Genomic DNA, 17,804 nt, shown 5'->3' on the forward strand with positions numbered 1-17,804 from the left:
CGGGGGGTGGCCGCGGCTCCATTTCCTCCCACGCGGCAGGGAGGGAGCGAAGCCATGGGATCCCATCCCCATCCCTAAACTCAAACCTGGGGCATCGGCACTGCGCGGGGCAAAGTGCAAAGGGGGTTCATTAGGAGCGGGCAGGGACCCTCGTCTCGCCCCCCCGGGCAGCCCTGCCCTGCATTGTGTGTGTGCCAGCCACACTGGAGAGGTCACAGTGATTTCAGATCACTTTTATTTAGAACAGAACAGCTGTTTGTAAATAAAAGTTCCATTCTTTTCACTGATAACAAGAATCGAATAGTCAAAGCAAAGAGTAGGATAGGGGATAGTCAGGTAGAAAGCACCTGAATAAACAAGAAGAAAAAGGTTGATTAATAAGGAATTGTCTTAGTTTATTAAGCATGAAAAGGGTAGAACTTAGGGCATTATTTTAGCTTAGGTAGCGTAAAACAAGGAAGAAAAACTAGATGCAGCTGGACTCATGACCTAGCAATATGTGCCAAACTCAAAGGTCAAGCTGATGAAGACCATCGGCCTTCCTCCCGACGACCCCTGGACGACCACCAGAGACCGTGGGACTAATGCCAAGTGGGAGGAGATGAAGGAGGAGATAATGATTTCCAAGAACTAATTGTAATAATGACCACCTATTCCTGGAAATAATGAATATGCATGAGTTCTTTAATGTATATAAACTGTGAAGAGTCTTTGTCCCTGGTTGCGCAAGTTTGGTGGAGCGATCCCCCTTGTGCCTAGCGCTGAATAAACAAATACCTGCTACCTCTGAGATGCAAGTCTGGGGGTAGTTTTTTTTCAGCCTTTTCTCGGCATCATCACGTTTTGTCATCTCGAGCTGAAAATAAGGGGTGTTTGCTTTCCTTTTTTTCCCTGTTAAACCATCAACCAATCTCCAAAAGACAACGAACAAACTCACCTTCACTTTGCAGTCTCACCACGTGTTCTGCCTGAAGAACTATTGACCAAAAATACACTTTTTTAAAACAGTAAAATCCTCCTAGAAGGACTAGTATTCTCCTCTAACACCTAACATTCAGATAGTTTTTCCTCTGAGACACAGATCCTCCAGCAAGAGCCAAAGCTGAAGTTCTCTTTTTTCTTGCAATTCTCCAAGTAAGCTCATTTTAGGACAATACACAAGATGCATCTTAGTATCAGGACATTATTTCTGCATCAAATTCCTGTAGGTGATTAATATCTGGGAATTCAGTGAAAAATGAGGAACATGTTAGCAAAGGGTAAAACATCTGAGCACAAAGAGAAGACAGAACAAAACTCTCTTTGCAATCTCTGGGTTAAGTAGATGGAAGTTAAAATGTTGAGGAAAAAGCATTTACTGAAGACTCAGTGCTCATTTTTAATTATCAAATCCCAACAGTTCAGGTAACTAAGAACAAAAGTGGAAAGAATTCTTGATCCCAGCAAACACTTCTCAAGGCTTCACTGTACATCAACACAAAGCAAATCCAGGCAAAAGCCCAGTTACAAATACCCTCTCTGTAGGTCCCTTCAACAGTAAACATCTACTTTTCTTGCTCTCATGGTCTCATTAACACACATAACCCTCCAAACCATAAATACAACAGACCTGAGAGGTGTGGAGGCATTTTAAGGCATCTTTATGATGACCTGGAAGGCAGAACCAGTGCCAATGGTGCCTCCTCCTCGAACACAGGCCTGTGCCTACATGGCTGTTCTTGGTTTCATACATCCATCAGCTCAGACCTTTTATACCAGTTGAAAGTTTCTCTGTTCCCACTCCCATTTAGTCTATCCTTCACCAGGCTCAAGTTAGGAATATTTACATGGAAACACAGTGGTTACCAGCAACAGGAACAGCAGGACACAACCAGTTCCTGAGCTTGAAGACATGCAAGGATTCACACTGAGGCAGAAGCTTCTCTTCATCAGGTGTGTGATTCCTGTCTGCCATCTCCTTGCAGGAAAAGGAAAGGTCACAATGGATTCAAAGCAGTAACACAACACAAAGGTTTACTGGCAAAGACACTGGTTAAATAAATTTTATCAGGACCTGGAGAAATGGGAATGGTGTGGGTATGATCCTCTTGGGAGGGATATGAATGGAAGCACAGGTTAGAGTGAGTGGTTACAGTAATCAGACATTGCAGCTGGTTACTCTCAACAGTACTTTTATGAGACATTTATAGAGTCAATAATTAAATATAAAACCAAGGATGAGTGCCACAAACAAGGAAAAAGTAAGGCTTAAAGCCTGGTCAGCCCCCAAATTGCCCTTCTAGTCACTGTACCTTTCATTTATTTTACCTTTCTTTTTACATGCTGCTCTTCTCACACATGACAAAGCAGTAAGAAAAGTTAAGCTGCAGGTAACTTCCTTCTGTGAAGCCTCAAACCTACTTCAACTTAGTACAAAACAGGGGAGGGGGAAAGAAAACATTTGCTTGTTAAAGAGCAGGAAGGGGAAGAGAAATTCATAGACATTTTGGACTGACAGACCCTAGGAAATAGGGACAATGCGAAGAGATGTCCAGACTGTCAAAATGTAACAGACAATGGTTTTGCTACCTGTTGTTTACCTGAATGTGATGTGTTGCATTATTCCTCATTTAGAATTACTGGCAACCACAATAAATGCCACAGGCAACTAGAAAATGGCAGTTGCACATGGATCAAACCCTTTTCTACCTAAGCAGGGAATGCAGGTAAAAAAGCTGAATGTAACAAGTCAACCATGTCCACACACATCCACATGTACTATGCAGGAAGAACATTTAAAAATATCGACAGGAGACAGTGATCCTATAGTTTTTCCTTTTCTCTTTCAGTTATATATAGAGAGATAAACAGCACAGAGGAGAAACACCACTAGAGCTTTCACCGTGGCCAACAGGAAGATTCCCACAAATACAAAATGTATGATTTCCAGCTGTTAAATTGCTTCCAAACATAATCCAGGTGAAATGAAAAGAAATGTAACTTCTCATCATGTAACAACAACAACAAAAAAAGAATAAACCCTTGGGATTCACACACTTCTCAAACATCCAACATTGCAGTCCTGAACATCTCAATCCCTACTACAGCAGAATGTGGTACCACCACAGATAAATGGGCAGAATTCCTTGAGAGCAGTGATACCACTTGGATCCTACGTGGGATTTAACTGTACTAAAACGTTTAGCTTACGATTTACATTCAGTTATTTTGGAGAAAGGGAATGTGGTAGTCCCTTCATGCTTTATCCTTGCTGGCTGCCCACCCAGGAAGCATTACTGTTACCACTTCAAGAGGAAAGGAAAGGTGCTGGTAAGAGCCAGAAGGGCAAGGCAATGATGTCAGTCATGAAATGCTCTGTTCTTTGGATGAAGTGTGTAAAACATTTTTGTTAAAAGCCTCCATGATAAAAATATTAAGAACAATAAGGTCTCCTTAAAAATACAGAGCATTTCTGCCTCTTCTTTTAAGTTCAAAGCTCAGGGGAAAGTGTTTTGCTAGAACTAACTACAGGCTTGCTGTAACAAACATATAGGACAATGCCCTACATAACACAGGGCCAACCACAGACTTGGACAAACGTGATTGCTTTAGGTTTCAAGTGGTTTATGCATCTCTTGTTGTAGAAAAGGAACAGAGACACTTCTGGAACCTTCACTGCAGAGTCTTTGCCAGTGTCCAGCTTTAGGGCAAAGAAGTCTTGCCACACTGCAGAGTCACAATCTTGAGGATCAGGTTGTAAAACCCATCAAGATTCAGAGTCTGAGCCAGAACTGCTTTCTCGGCTGATCTCAATCTGTAGGGATGGCAAATTATCCAACCGACTCTTTTTCTGCCGAGACTGTTCTTTTTCCTTAATGAGAGCACCCCAAACCCTCTGCAGCTCTGAATCATCTTCCTCTGGAGAGGCCACAGAGTTTTCAGGTTTATCTGAAGTCTTTTCTTGTGTCTTCGGAGCAGACCCTAACCGGGTCCATAAATTACCTAACAAAAAAACAAACCATTCTTAGCAACCAGACAGGACTAAGGAATTCTGAAGTAGTCAAGGAACCAAGTCTGAAATTCACTTCAAACCCCTCATACTCCTCCCACCTTAATGTTTGGCATGGAACTGGTTATGCTTTGAAGCAGTAGCTGAAATTAAACTAGGGGAGTCTCAGAGTCTTGTTCACTGTTACCCATTTGCAGAGAGTTCTACACAGAGCTCTGAAGTGCCACTGCATCCATTACACTTGTTTTAGTGCCCTGTTTTGACCTGAGTTTTAAAGCCCTCAACTTTACAGCACACCTATACAAAATACTGCTCATAACTCCCAGATCCTACCTAAATACATTTAGATTTCAAAGCTCTGAACAAACAGTCGCTAATTTATCTTGATTTTCACTCTACTGAATCTCCTTCATGACCCCCTGTTGAAATTCCTCTTACACTCCAAATTCAAAGGAATCGCAGTATTACATTTTCTCCCCAGAACTCACCTGATTTCTTCTCTCTGGTGTCAGAGTAGAGACCTTTCACATCCTGTTTGGGGATTCCTAACCTGCTGTGCACATCTGAGATTGGCTCTCGACGAGGAGCAGAGGTGCTGCTTGGAGGTTTGGTCTCTGGAGAGTGAGGCCTTTTGCCCAGTCTCTGCCGCACATCTGGGGAGTAAAATTACAAACATCATGTTCCATTTACCTCTGCTCATTTTATGGTTGTTCACTATTTGTACAACTTGAAACTAGACAGATTCTCTATTAGCTTTTCTGTAGTCTTCTCTTTTAAGTCTTTCATACTCAGATTTCAGCCCTGGCAATGTCTGCAGTACAATTTCTCCAGATTTCATTTCATTTTTGGCAATAAATTTGACATTTAGTGTTTTCAGGTTGTGCTCTGTTAAAGGGGGTTCAAAGAAAAATATGAAGGCAGTTATGGAACTATGTATCAACTTGTCAGAGTCCCAAAACACACAGGAAGGGTAAAATACACTAAGGTAACTTCAATATTACATTTACACAAAAGAGTATCTTTCACTCAGATAATGCTCTGAATATTACGTATGTCAGAAGTAGCTGAAATTATACAAACCTGAGTTAAAAAACCAGACAATTAAGCTCAGAAATAAACCCTGCCAACTGCAAAAAAACATCCAAGTAATACATGTTCTTTCATATAAGTAGGTAGTGTTTCACATTTCATTTTGTGCAGGAGCTTCCCTAAGTGCTGTGTTCCTCAGTCATACAGAATCTCTGCCCCAAGGACTGAACAAAACTAAAAGGACAAAGTGGGGGGAAATAGACACAGGCAAAGAAAATGGATAAAAACTAACCATCACTAAATAAGCTTTCACTAAAACATGCTTCATTTTTCCCCAAAGCAATTCCCAACTTGATCTCTTAGTGAGAAAAAACTGCATGAATGTAGTTTGCCATTTGCAGTGGAGCACAGATGTGGAATGAATGTATCATTTTAGTATCAAGTCACAATGCTGCACAGGAAGAGTGGAACAGTACCTGATTTCACAGTGCTGTTTGGCTGCCGTGGCCCAGTGCTACTCTGACGTTTCTCTTCTAGCAGTAGTCTGACATCTGCAACTTTCTCCAAGGATCCTTTGCTGCCAATCCTGTTTTTGATGTTACTGGTTGCTATGCTATCAGCTCTCATGGAATTCCTAAAACAAGGAAGAGATTTAATGTCCCTTGAATGAAATGAAATCTAGTACAGCTCTTAAGTCTTGTATGTAAAGTCACATCATTGAAAACATTATCATCAGGATGGCTCTGCTGAGAAACAGAGGTACAAACACTGCTTGGAAGAGCACATGTTTCAGTAATAATTCCAAGTTTAGCACTGATTCCATGAATACCTCACTATATTTCAAGGCAGGTATTGAGTTGGTCTCCTTAAGGCTGTGCCTCTGGGTCAAAATTCAGAGCAGATAAGCCACAAAATTGTTCAAAGACTTGACATTACAATGAAGTATAATCACAGCACTAAAGAAGTTAATTGTGCTTGTTGGCATAAATTTCTATTGATTCTGCTTCAAGCTTTGTTCCATCAATAAGCAAAGTTACAGAGATCTGCACAGGAAGCTATGCTTAAAATGTTAATCATATTAAAAACTTGTTTTCTGTATTTCTTCTTAAAATATCTACTACAAGGATTGAAAAAGCAGCTTCAACACTGTCATCAGGCTTTGACAGCCCTGTCACTAATTCAGACCTGCAATGTCTTTTCACTGATACTTCTGAAAATGAAGAAACTTTTACCTGATATTTTTCAGTTGTGATTCCACCTCATCTGCATACATGGTCATTTTCATGCTCTTTTTGGGAGAGGGTGTGGATATCATTTTCAGTTCCAGATCATAGTCCATCTCATCGGAATCAGAAGCGCTGGCACTCGACCGTCGCGCCGCGCTGCGCTCACGGCACTGCTTGAAGGCTTGGAGCTCATCACGGTACTCCACCACAACTCTGTCATCTTCATCCATATCCTGATCCTCCTCCTCCTCTTCTTCCTCCTCAATAGGCTCTTCGGGAACATTCACTAAGCCTGTAGCAAAACAAACTCATTCTGATCCACTGAATTTTATCATCCCTATAAAGTACTTTACAACCAAGACAAAACCAAAGCACTGTTAATGATCCCTCACAAATGAGGCTTTGTAGTTCTCTGAGGTTAGAGAGTGAATATTTTGCCAAATATTCTAAGTGGAATTGATATTATAGAAGAGCCTAAGTGGGAGAAAACTGATACAGGACCAAAATTCCCATGGTGTTCACTACCTCAGAGACCTGCCCAATATAAAGCTGGATAGAACACAAAGTATAACTTCCTTTTGCAGAAGGTGCAGCTCTTACTTCCTAAATTAGGCACAACAATTCCTATGATCCTGCAGAGCTTAACATGCCAACTGCTGGCTCTGCAATAATCCCTTCAAAACCTGCAGGCACTAATGCCAAAGAGAACACAAACATTAGTAAGAAGATGCAGACTACACAAAGTTGGAGGGGAGTGTCGATCTGCTGAAGGCAGGAGGGCTCTGCACAGGGACCTGGATAGGCTGGAGAGATGGGCTGAGTCCAGTGGGATGAGGTTTAATAAGGCCAAGCACTGGTCCTGAACTTTGGCCATACCAATCCCATGCAGCGCTGCAGGCTGGGACAAAGTGACTGGAGAGCACCAGGAGAAAGGCTACACAAAGTTGGAGGGGAGTGTCGATCTGCTGAAGGCAGGAGGGCTCTGCACAGGGACCTGGATAGGCTGGAGAGATGGGCTGAGTCCAGTGGGATGAGGTTTAATAAGGCCAAGCACTGGTCCTGAACTTTGGCCATACCAATCCCATGCAGCGCTGCAGGCTGGGACAAAGTGACTGGAGAGCACCAGGAGAAAGGAAAGTGGAGTTTGGATAGATAGAAGGCTGACCAGGAGCCAGCAGTGTGCTCAGGTGGCCAATAAGGCCAATGGCATCGTGGGCTGGATCAGGAACAGTGTGGTCAACAGGACCAGGGAAAAGATTCTGCCCCTGGACTCGGTGCTGGTGAGGCCACACCTTGAATCCTGTGTGCAGTTCTGGGCCCCTCAGCTCAGGAGGGATATTGAGGTGCTGGAGTGGGTGCTGGAGCTGTGCCATCAGCTACCTGAGTGCCGATGTTTGTAGGGAGGAGTCAAGCCAACATCGTCCCCAATCAGAGTCCTTTTCTTTATCACATCCCGATGGATGCGCCGGGAATGGTATCTTCTCTTCCTACAACACCATGAAAACAGTGACATTCCTGGCACAGAAAGGGCATAATGACTGAGCCATAATGAGTCCTGCGTTAAACACAGGCAATTATCACCTACTTTAACAGCAGACACACTGTTTATGTCACAGATCTGTTCTGAATATATATATTCAGTTTGGAATATAAACATTCTTTGCTCCCCTCCTAAATTCGCATTGCAAACCATTAGTTACACATAAGAAGTATCTACATAATCTGATTAGAATAAAAATCAATAAATTAAAATCACAGAATAATCAATGGAAGGGGACCCTTGAGTATCATCTAGTCCAGCTCCTGGCCCTGCACAGGACATCCCCCCAGAACAAATCTGTTTCAAGTTATCCTGTCCAATTAATGTTCCAGTTCCTCTGTCCAACACTCACCAAGAATTGCTGAGAATTCCCTTCATGCCTCCATAATTCGGATTTCCATATTTCATGTAATACTGGCTTCTCCTGGCAGCTCCTAGTTCCTTTTTGTCATCTGAAAAAAACCATAGATTATAGGAATTTTTCCCTCTTAGAATGTATCTCACAGCACAGCATGAAATAAATAACCAGCCAAACACACACAGAGTGAAAGTAAGGCTGTCTTGCAAATCAGCATTACTTCACCCTCCTCCACGAAGGATACAATTTTGCTGATACCTCTGGAATTTCTCCTGCCACCACAGTTTACTTTGTGTCTAGAAACTTAACTCCAGGGACACTGAGTTTCTAAATATCAGCCTAAGAAAGCATTACCTCCCACTCTCCCTGCTGGAGGCTCTACTCACCTTACTCATCACCTTTCTTTTCTTTAGGGATAGATTTTCATTTTGTTCATAAATATCACTTAATATCTCAACTGCATTTAGCAATAATTTCCACTGATACCTCATTGTCATCTCAAATTATATCCATGGATATAAAACAGGATAGACAAGAAGCTGAACATGAGCCAGCAGTGTGCTCAAGTGGCCAAGAAGCCAATGGCATCCTGGCCTGGATCAGGAACAACGTGATCAGCAGGACCAGAGAGGTGATTACTCCCTCAGACTTGTCGCTGGTGAGGCAACACCTTGAACCCTGTGCTCAGTTCTGGGCCCCTCAGTTCAGGAGGGACATTGAGGTGCTGGAGCAGGTCCAGAGAAGAGCAGTGAGGCTGGTGAAGGGACTGGAGCACAAGTGCCATGAGGAGAGGCTGAGGGAGCTGGGGGTGTTCAGCCTGGAGAAGAGGAGGCTCAGGGGAGACCTTCTCACCCTCTACAACTCCCTGACAGGAGGTTGGAGTCAGGTGGGGGTTGGTCTCTTCTCCCAGGCAACCAGCAGCAGGACAAGAGGGCACAGACTCAGCTCTGCCAGGGGAGGGTTAGGTTGGCTATTAGGAAGAGATTTTTTGTGGAGAGAGTGCTCAGGCACTGGAATGTGCTGCCCAGGGAGGTGGTGGATTCACCATCCCTGGAGGTTTTCAAGCTGAGACTGGATGTGGCACTTAGTGCCATGGTCTGGTAACCACAGTAGGGTTGGACTTGATGATCTTGGAGGTCTTTTCCAACCTGGTTGATTCTATGTGAATTTTACCTCTGTGGAAAAGGGCATCATAAAGCCTACTCCATGGCATTGGGAAGAATGTCCTGAGCTCAAGATACAATTTCCACATACAATAATTTTCATACAACTTGATCTGGATTTAATTCACATATTAAATATGGATTCATTGAAAAATCTTAACAGCTAATGATCAGCAAAAAACAAACCATTTTCCAAGTAAGACGTAGGTACTGAGTCATTAATTAGGCAAAAAAAAAACCACTACCAGCAGCAATTAATTCACTGTGCTTGCTGAGTTGGTTGTTTACCTTTAGTAGCAAATCTCATGAAGAGCTTGTTTCCTTTAGCCAGTTTATTGGCAGGGCGAAGGTCATTGCGCAGGAGAGAATCCTCTTCTACTTGGGAGAGAGCATCCAACTTTGGGGGCAAAAGAGGCATTTTGGACTCAAAAATAGCATTACTGGTGAACTAAACTGGATTGCTTGCAGAGAAGCAATCAACTGATTATCATGAAAGTTACTCTTCATATTAAGTTCAAATGAATTCTGCTCTTTTCTTGACAAACTAACGTGATATTTTAAACTACTTTGCCCTGAAGATGTAAAGTATTTCCTTCTCTTACTTTAGAACATTATCTCAGATTATTAAATCCAGTCACTGCCAAATGACACTGTATTAGTGACTGAAATGCAGAAAATAAAGAGCACAACTTGGACACAGAAAAATTCCTTTTTTTTTTCCTGCTCATTTCATATCTAAATGGCTTTACTAAGAGGTCCTCATGCTCTCATACAATGGTTAAAAGGCTTTTTCATTTTATAGAGACTAAAATTCAGACTTCCATGATGTAGGAGTGTCACTGAGCCATTCCTAAAGAAAACACTAATCACACCTATTATACACTCAGCCAGTGAAGATTAAATTACTCAGAGCACATCAATGTGTATGCTGATTCCCACAGATCTATGGGCAACCTAAATCCCATTTGTCTCTTTAAGCACTGCCCTCACTGCTGAAAGGTCATTGCCTTCCATTACTGTTCTCTCATTGCCTCCTCTCAGCAGAAAAGAGTAGCCAGGCTCACTCTTACATGCTGGTGCCCCATCACTCCAAAATCTACTTGCACAGAACACTCTTACATAGGTCTTAACACCAAGATCCCACCTGCACTTCCTCTCACTCTCCATCTGACTTACTCTGATAGTTAAATTGTGAATTGCCAATGTATATGGTTAAACCTAGAATGCTGTGAAAACTTTACACCAGTCAGAGCAAAACTGCCACAAAAGCCTTTTCACATCCCTTCTGTACTGACCTCCACGTCACTTGGATTGTCATCCTCAACCTCACCTTCTTCTGTCTCATCATCAGAACTTGACTCCTGTTTTTCTAAGAAAAATAATTGGGGGAAAAAAAACAAACTCCATTTTAGTGCCAGTCACACCTGATTATGATCACTTACATTCTCTGAAATCAACCTGAAGGTGTTTTCCTTCCTTTTGTGCAGCCTAGAGAATAATCAAAGCAGTAAATGCCTACAGGAATGTGAAGCAGACATGAGCACAGAACACAGTTAACTAGAGAGCCCCATGGCAGGTAACTGCCTGCAGCAACACATGAGGATTGTTCATTTAATTCTTTGAAAGCAAATGAAATGCACAGCAATTCAGGGCATGGCAGAGATCAGCAAGGCCAAGATGCTAAAAGGCACATAAAAGCCTATTTCCCTCAGTCTCCCTTTAAAAGGCCACAAGTACCTACAAGTATCCAATACCAACGGTGCAAAACAAGCTATTAATCAAAAGCTTAAAGGTTTCTGAGAGAGAGAGAAATAGAAAGGGAAAAAAGAACCCCTTAGTGACTTAATCTTGAAGTGAAATAACTAACAGAAGAGTCTGTGCTCCCAGAACTACTCAAGCTGCAAGATGCTTGCACAGAGATTGGCTAATTGCATTTAGGTCATATTTAGCATGTTTAAGCAAAACCTATGGAAGAGTTAATAAACACAAAGTCTCTGTTTTGCACCATGTGGTACAGCACTTTGAACCAGAGCAATCTCTCACACCAGCCTGACAGCACCACAGTGCTCAGGTAGCAACAGGCTGATTTTTAACTGACACCCATAAAAGTTAAATAAATTTAGACTGAAGGTATCGAGGTACCAGATTTATCATGACATTATGATGTACTTTCACTGCTCTTTTATAACCAACCTTTCAATGTGCTTCTTTCTTAAAACTCTAATGGCCAAATTTAGAGATGATACACACAGTGGTGAAGTGACACACTGTCACGTTGGTGTGAAGGATCCACTGAGAGGGTGGTGGGTATCAAAAGAAGGAATTAACTGTGGCATTTCAAAAATAGCACATTTTCTCACACCTGCTTCTTCCACACTTGGAACATCCTTTCTCTGCCTTTGTACACCCATCACACAGATTATTTCTGTGCAACATGTACCACTATAAATATCAGATCTGGCTTTGCCCTTGCATCTAACACGTTCAGTATCGACTGAATAACTGCTTTTGGTCTAGCTCCAACCCACCTTTTAAGAAGCAGCTTCTTCAAAAGGTTTCCAAGATGAAAGCCTTTTTTAAAGTGGCAGAATACATTTACCTGAAACTATATGATAGAAGCTCCTTCAGTAATTTAGATTATGCAGTACCCCAGCACAAGTTTAAAGTTTCACTGGTTGAACAAGGTGATGTCTAGATATGCACATCTCAATCTACCTTTCTTGCTTTTTTCAGCTGTCTTCTCTTCATTGTTTTCTCTGCTCTTTGTTTTCTCCTGATCAGGCAAGGAACTCATATTTATTAGAGCTCGTGTTGCTGTTACTTCATCAAGCCAAACCACATTACCTGTGACAGATACAAACACACAAAACCAAAATGCAGTTGGTGCCATCAAGCAGTGACAGTCTCTGCCTCAGTGGAGGGAAATTCCTAGCAGAAGTTCAGAAATGCTTTTCTATGGTGACATGACAGAAAAGGCACTGGATGTAACAACTCTTACAGGGAAAGTCATATACTTTAACATACTTGAGCTGGAGGACACACAACTTTCAGCATATTACAAAACACACAACAACTGATCAAAGTCAAAGACATTGAAATGCACAACCACAGATCTCAGAGGCTTCCTGAGCACAGCAAATCAGGTACTGAGTTGGAGTCAGTGTGTGCACAAGTGTTACCACACAGATGTGATTCAGGGAGCAGCAAGGGGGAAGGACAAAGCCTTGATGGTTTTCCCTTTGGCAGTTTAACAGAACCTTGGACTTTACTGTGGGATTCTGTTAATCTTTTCCAAAAAGCAGGAAAATAGGGGAAATAGGAGAGACTGCTGAAACCCTTTGCACAGATTATCATGTACCAGGTTAACAGTGATTCAGTGCATGCCTTGTACATGCTGTGACTATCAGCAGATGGTACTGAAATGCAACTTATTAGGCCAAGTATTTCATAGACGTTGAAACTGAAAGAGCTAAAACTGCTTAGAAACAGGATTTGAACAAAAGCTTTGTGCATGGATGCATTTGGTGCAAATACAGCAGCAATGTCACTTACTGCTCTGCTGTTAAGCAGAATGTATTCGGCCAGCAGGAAAACTATAGTGACCCAAAATAAAGGATTCTCTCGTAAATTACTCAAACAGACAAGATTTACAAGGTGAAGAACACTCAGATCCTAACTTCCATGAGTGGTTAATAACTTTTCATTTTTTTAATGCCTGCCTCCTCTTCCCATCTCCAAATTTTCAAAGCCTTTAACATTTCACATTCATCAGTTGGAAACACAGAACACTGTGTAAATTTACCTTTACACTAAGTCACCTTGAGATGTAACTCAGTTGGGAACATTAAAGGTTTTGCCATGCTGAAAAGACAAAGCTTTTTCTTGCTATTTTCACCGAGTGTAGTTGGTGTTTCAGACACAGCATGACCATCTATCACTAAAAAAATGATGTGTTGCAACTGGGTAAAGTATTGTTACAACTCTGACGCTACATTTTTGCACTGCAAGTTCACTCTGGTTCCATGCTAAATTTTATCATGTAACACTTAAGAGAAGGGAAACAAAGTCTCAGAAACGCAGTGTGAGATGCAGCGTTAAGCTGTGCATCTCCTAGCTCATCCCCACAGGTTCACCCAGCAGCTCTTCACTGCAGTTGTCCACTCAAGGCTCATTGGGTTTCAGCACATCAAGCTGTCACACACAGACTTCAAGGTTACCAGTATTTTGTAAAATATCTTACCATAGAATCACAGAATCAGCTGGGTTGGAAAAAACCTCCAAGATCAAGTCCAACCCTACCATGGTCACTAGACCATGGCACTAAGTGCCACATCCAGTCTCATCTTCAAAACCCCAGGGATGCTGAATCCACCACCTCCCTGAGCAGCACATTCCAATGTCTGATCACTCTCTCCACAAAAAATCTCTTCCTAATAGCCAACCTAACCCTCCCCTGGCAGCGCTTGAGTGTGCCCTCTTGGCCTGCTGCTGCGTGCCTGGGAGAAGAGACCAACCCCCACCTGACTCCAACCTCCTGTCAGGGAGTAGTATTGCACTGGAAACATAATTCCTTTGGGGACATTCCCGGGAACCACACTACTAAGTCTCAGATCTTAGCCATGCTTGTCAATAAAACAGTTTCCAGTAATCCAATTGGAAAACCTGCACTGGCTCTTGTTTCTTTTTATGTGATTTCAGTTACAGGATTTTCAGCCACATGACACTATCAGAGCTTTCCAGTTCCATAATCCAACACCCAGCTGTAGCCAACAGCCCTTCTGCAGCCTTCAGTACCAGTGAAGATAAGCACAGCTGTGAACCTCTTATCTTGCTGGGAATCTCACTGCAGATCACTCCCCAAAACAGCCTCTGCAATGAGCAAGGAACTTACATTCCTCTTCCTATCTATGTAAATCACATTCAGCTGCCACCTCCTTCCACCCACTGATTCCTCCTTGAGCATTCACTGAACTAATATGGCAACAAGTCTCCTCCTTCGCAGCACAAACCCATTCCAACCTGCCCAACTGCACAGCTCAATCACCTTCTCTCAGATATGCTATTTATGTCAAGGTGTAAGCAGCACCTAATTTTAGACCTTTCTCTTTTTCCACTTAGAGAGCTGCCAATTATTCTATGCTGTCTCTTTCCTATAATAAATAATCAGAGAGTGGGTTTGGTTTATCATCATGTTATTAATTCTTTCCTTCCAAATCTCTTTTGACTAAGGCAGATGACAGGGAAAGGCTGAGACAGGCAAAGATCAGTGACTGTGAAAGCCACTGAGACATGACCAATACTTTATAAAAAGAGTAAGAATTACAAAGACTCCGTGTACTTACATGATGTGTCATCTAACCACTCGATATGAGCAGGAGGATACTCTTTGAAATAGGCAAAGATGTCCTGTGTGCTCATCTCATCCACTCCACAGATGTAAATCGTGTCTAGTCTCACTTTAGGAATTGCTATAAAGAAGAAGAGACACAAAACTAGGTTTATTCCAAGCTTTTATATTAGCAACATATGGTTTTATAGACAAAACATTTTAAAGGAGCCAAAGGGAAGCTAATTGAAGTATGATGTACACCATTCTACACACCATAACTTGAGTTATTCTTCCACAATGCAAAACTGGTAAACTGAGAATTAAAAGAGGTTATATTGCAGGCACTGGCAGATGAGGGATGGCACAGCAATCACACTGCCTGAGAAACACTTCTTTCTCTTATTTATTTAACTGCCAAAGTGCTAACATTGAGTACTAACCAGCCAGAATACCAACGAGGCCATGCACAAAGCACTCCCACCTGTATCACCTGATGGAGAGTTGTTACAGTCCACAGCTCAGGGCTCCAAGCTGCCAGTTGGAAAAAAAAACCTTTGAGAACTAACTGGGTGCCAAATCACCAATCTGTTGTGCACACATCTCCTGGCTGATCTGCTTATATTCTCTTTCACCAAGCCCAGCTTGCCATCAGTGCAGCTTCAGTGTGTGCACAGCACAGAGACTGATCTGCCTGTGCACAGGACAAAGAGACCTCCACGTGTCCTCAGACACAGCTCCAGGGCTGGTCCTGCAAAGAATTCCAAGATTCTTAAAGCAGCACTGATCCAGGGACTAAGTGCTGTTGCCAAACAGTAAATAAGGCACACAAAAAATGGTGTCTTCTTTCTAGGGTTGGTAAAACAAGGAGTGAACTGATAACTCTCAACTAGGTACAAAAATAACGACATGAAAATAAAAAGGTGGAAAAAACTCATAGTGATTTCTTTTGGCAATGATCTGGGAAAACCTCTGGAAATGCAGGAAATACAGGATAAACCAAGTAAAGAAACCGTGAGGAAGTAAACAAAGACATCTTTTCTCCTTGACTGTTGGATGAACTCGTACCTTTCTTCATCATGTCCCGATCCAGCGCCACATTCCTCTGGGCAAGATTCACTTCAGCTCGAAAATGAAAGCGTTTGGCTCTTTGTTCTTTCTTCTCAATAGCTTCCTGCAAAATGCAAAACAATGCAGTCAAAACAGGAACCACAGCAGCTTCTCAACAAAACTAGATACTTCAAATCCACCACCAACAAATCTAGCAACAACCTGCATGAGTAATTCTGTTAATTGTGAAGAGACCTGCGAGTTTCAGAATGTAGAAATAATTCACCAAAACATTTCTCTGCCACTGAATGGTTTTAATGTAGGTCCAGCAACACAGGGGGAATGAAGATGCACAGAAAACAAGGTATCTTGGACAACACTCTGACTCTATGATGGAACAGCCCTTTTAGGGGTGGAACATGTAATGATGGGACATCTACTTCCAAACAGACATCAAAGAGCTCAAAAAAAAAAGCTCTTTTAAAATGAGCATCTTTTAAGGTTATAGAGATTTTTCTCTATCTGTTTTTTAAATATATACAAAAATGTAAAGTTGTCTCTCTGAGCAGGAATTTTACACTGTAGAGATCTCAGACTGGCAGCTCAGGCTCCCTTTAAGGAGCTTATGAGCAACAGCCTGTGTGGATCTTGTGCACTTTTGGAAACTGACTGAGAAGCTCCTTGTTCTATAGAATTTATTAGGAAGCATTATAGGGTTTTGGATCTTAGTAACCAAAGTCAAATTTGGAACACAAACTGTGATTCATGCCAGCTTTGTGAGCATAAGGCTAAGCCTCTGTGCATGTTGGGGAGGAAAGGAATGAAATGGTTCCTCCTCTCCAGCAGCAACGATGAGAATACGTTGTTATAAAATTACCTTAGAGGTTACATCTATTCCAGTGATGAAACTTCCAGCTTTGTTTTCGTACCTCCTGCTGGTGTCCTGAAACAAAGCAAAGTGGGGATGAAATCTCAATGAACACTGAAAGCACTTGTTACACTGAAAAAATAACTGGCCATTTCTACCAGAAATATATCCTCTTTTCCTGGATCCAAGCCACATCCCTAGAGAGACAGGCACACAAGCAAAAGACTTCTCTGATGTCAGTGAAAGTAAAAGCACATGAACTGAACTTCCTTTACTGTGAGGATTCTTTCTTGTAACAAAATTCAGTTTCTATGTCAGCTGCTGCTAAGCATTTTACTTTCTATCAACCATACAGGGGAAGTTATCAAATATCTTTCCTAAGTAAGACTTCCACAATTTTGGTTTTGAGTATAATTTCCTTGTAAAACATGGACAGATTAAGCAGTGATACCTGACTCCTGAAGGGTCTGTCTGCAGCTTTTAGTCTCAAAAAGTCAGACACCAAGCCATAGCCAACAATTAAACAAGGAACTTTGTATTCCTATCATTATGTCAAACCCAACTTGCAAATACCAAGGTGAAACATTACTGTTTTGATACAAACCTCCTGAGAAAGGGCAAAAATGGACAATGATGGGGAAAAAATGACAAGTTTCATTTCCATCAACCAGTCAGGGCTGCCAAATTCAGAAATGCAGTAAACCATGCAGACCCTGAACCAACAACCCAATTCACTCTCTTCCATTGTTTCCACGTGTAAAAATGGCATCTCTCCATTCTGGCATCCTCAGGACCATCACCTGGCAAAAGTTTGGAGCTGGAAGAACACTTCTTGCTCTCTTTAGGAGGGAATGTGCTCTTTACACTTGTGCTGCGATAATTATTTTGGCTAAAGGGTTTTTCTAGAAGTAGGTGAGGCTCAGTTTAGAAATACAAAAGAACACATGGTCCAACCACTTTTCTTAGTAACAGCATCACAGTTTGTCTAAAGCTGCCAATATTTAGAGTCACTAGAAAAAGAAAAGCAAAATAAACATTTTTTAAAGCTGAAAACCTCCACTGTCTGAAGTTGACTCATGGAGCACAAGGAAGTACAGCAGGGTGCTGTCTCTTGGGCCATGCTAGGTAGAAGCTCAGGCACATTGGTCGAGCAGCTAATTAAAGATTAGTTTCCGAAGTAATTTCCACACAAGTTTCGAGAGCAGGAGACTACTTAGGATTTCAGGAGAACGCTGACCCAGTTTTAGTTATTAAAC

The 17,804-nt window shown here is 41.9% G+C and overlaps 1 protein-coding gene across 1 annotated transcript; it reads right to left on the reverse strand.

Annotated features, from left to right (window-relative positions):
• Positions 1–3,345: 3,345 nt before the first annotated feature.
• Positions 3,346–16,623, reverse strand: LOC103811167 (chromosome unknown open reading frame, human C17orf85; the record flags this gene model as incomplete). Its single annotated transcript, XM_009084120.1, has 12 exons — positions 3,346–3,981; positions 4,477–4,641; positions 5,494–5,651; positions 6,250–6,535; positions 7,624–7,730; positions 8,136–8,235; positions 9,593–9,701; positions 10,600–10,673; positions 12,020–12,148; positions 14,647–14,772; positions 15,699–15,804; positions 16,558–16,623. Coding segments are annotated over 12 exons (1,662 nt in total), but the record flags the coding sequence as incomplete, so codon positions are not given.
• Positions 16,624–17,804: the final 1,181 nt, after the last annotated feature.

The sequence above is a fragment of the Acanthisitta chloris genome, unplaced genomic scaffold (assembly GCF_000695815.1).
Source record: "Acanthisitta chloris isolate BGI_N310 unplaced genomic scaffold, ASM69581v1 scaffold32651, whole genome shotgun sequence".
NCBI classification, from domain to species: domain Eukaryota; kingdom Metazoa; phylum Chordata; class Aves; order Passeriformes; family Acanthisittidae; genus Acanthisitta; species Acanthisitta chloris.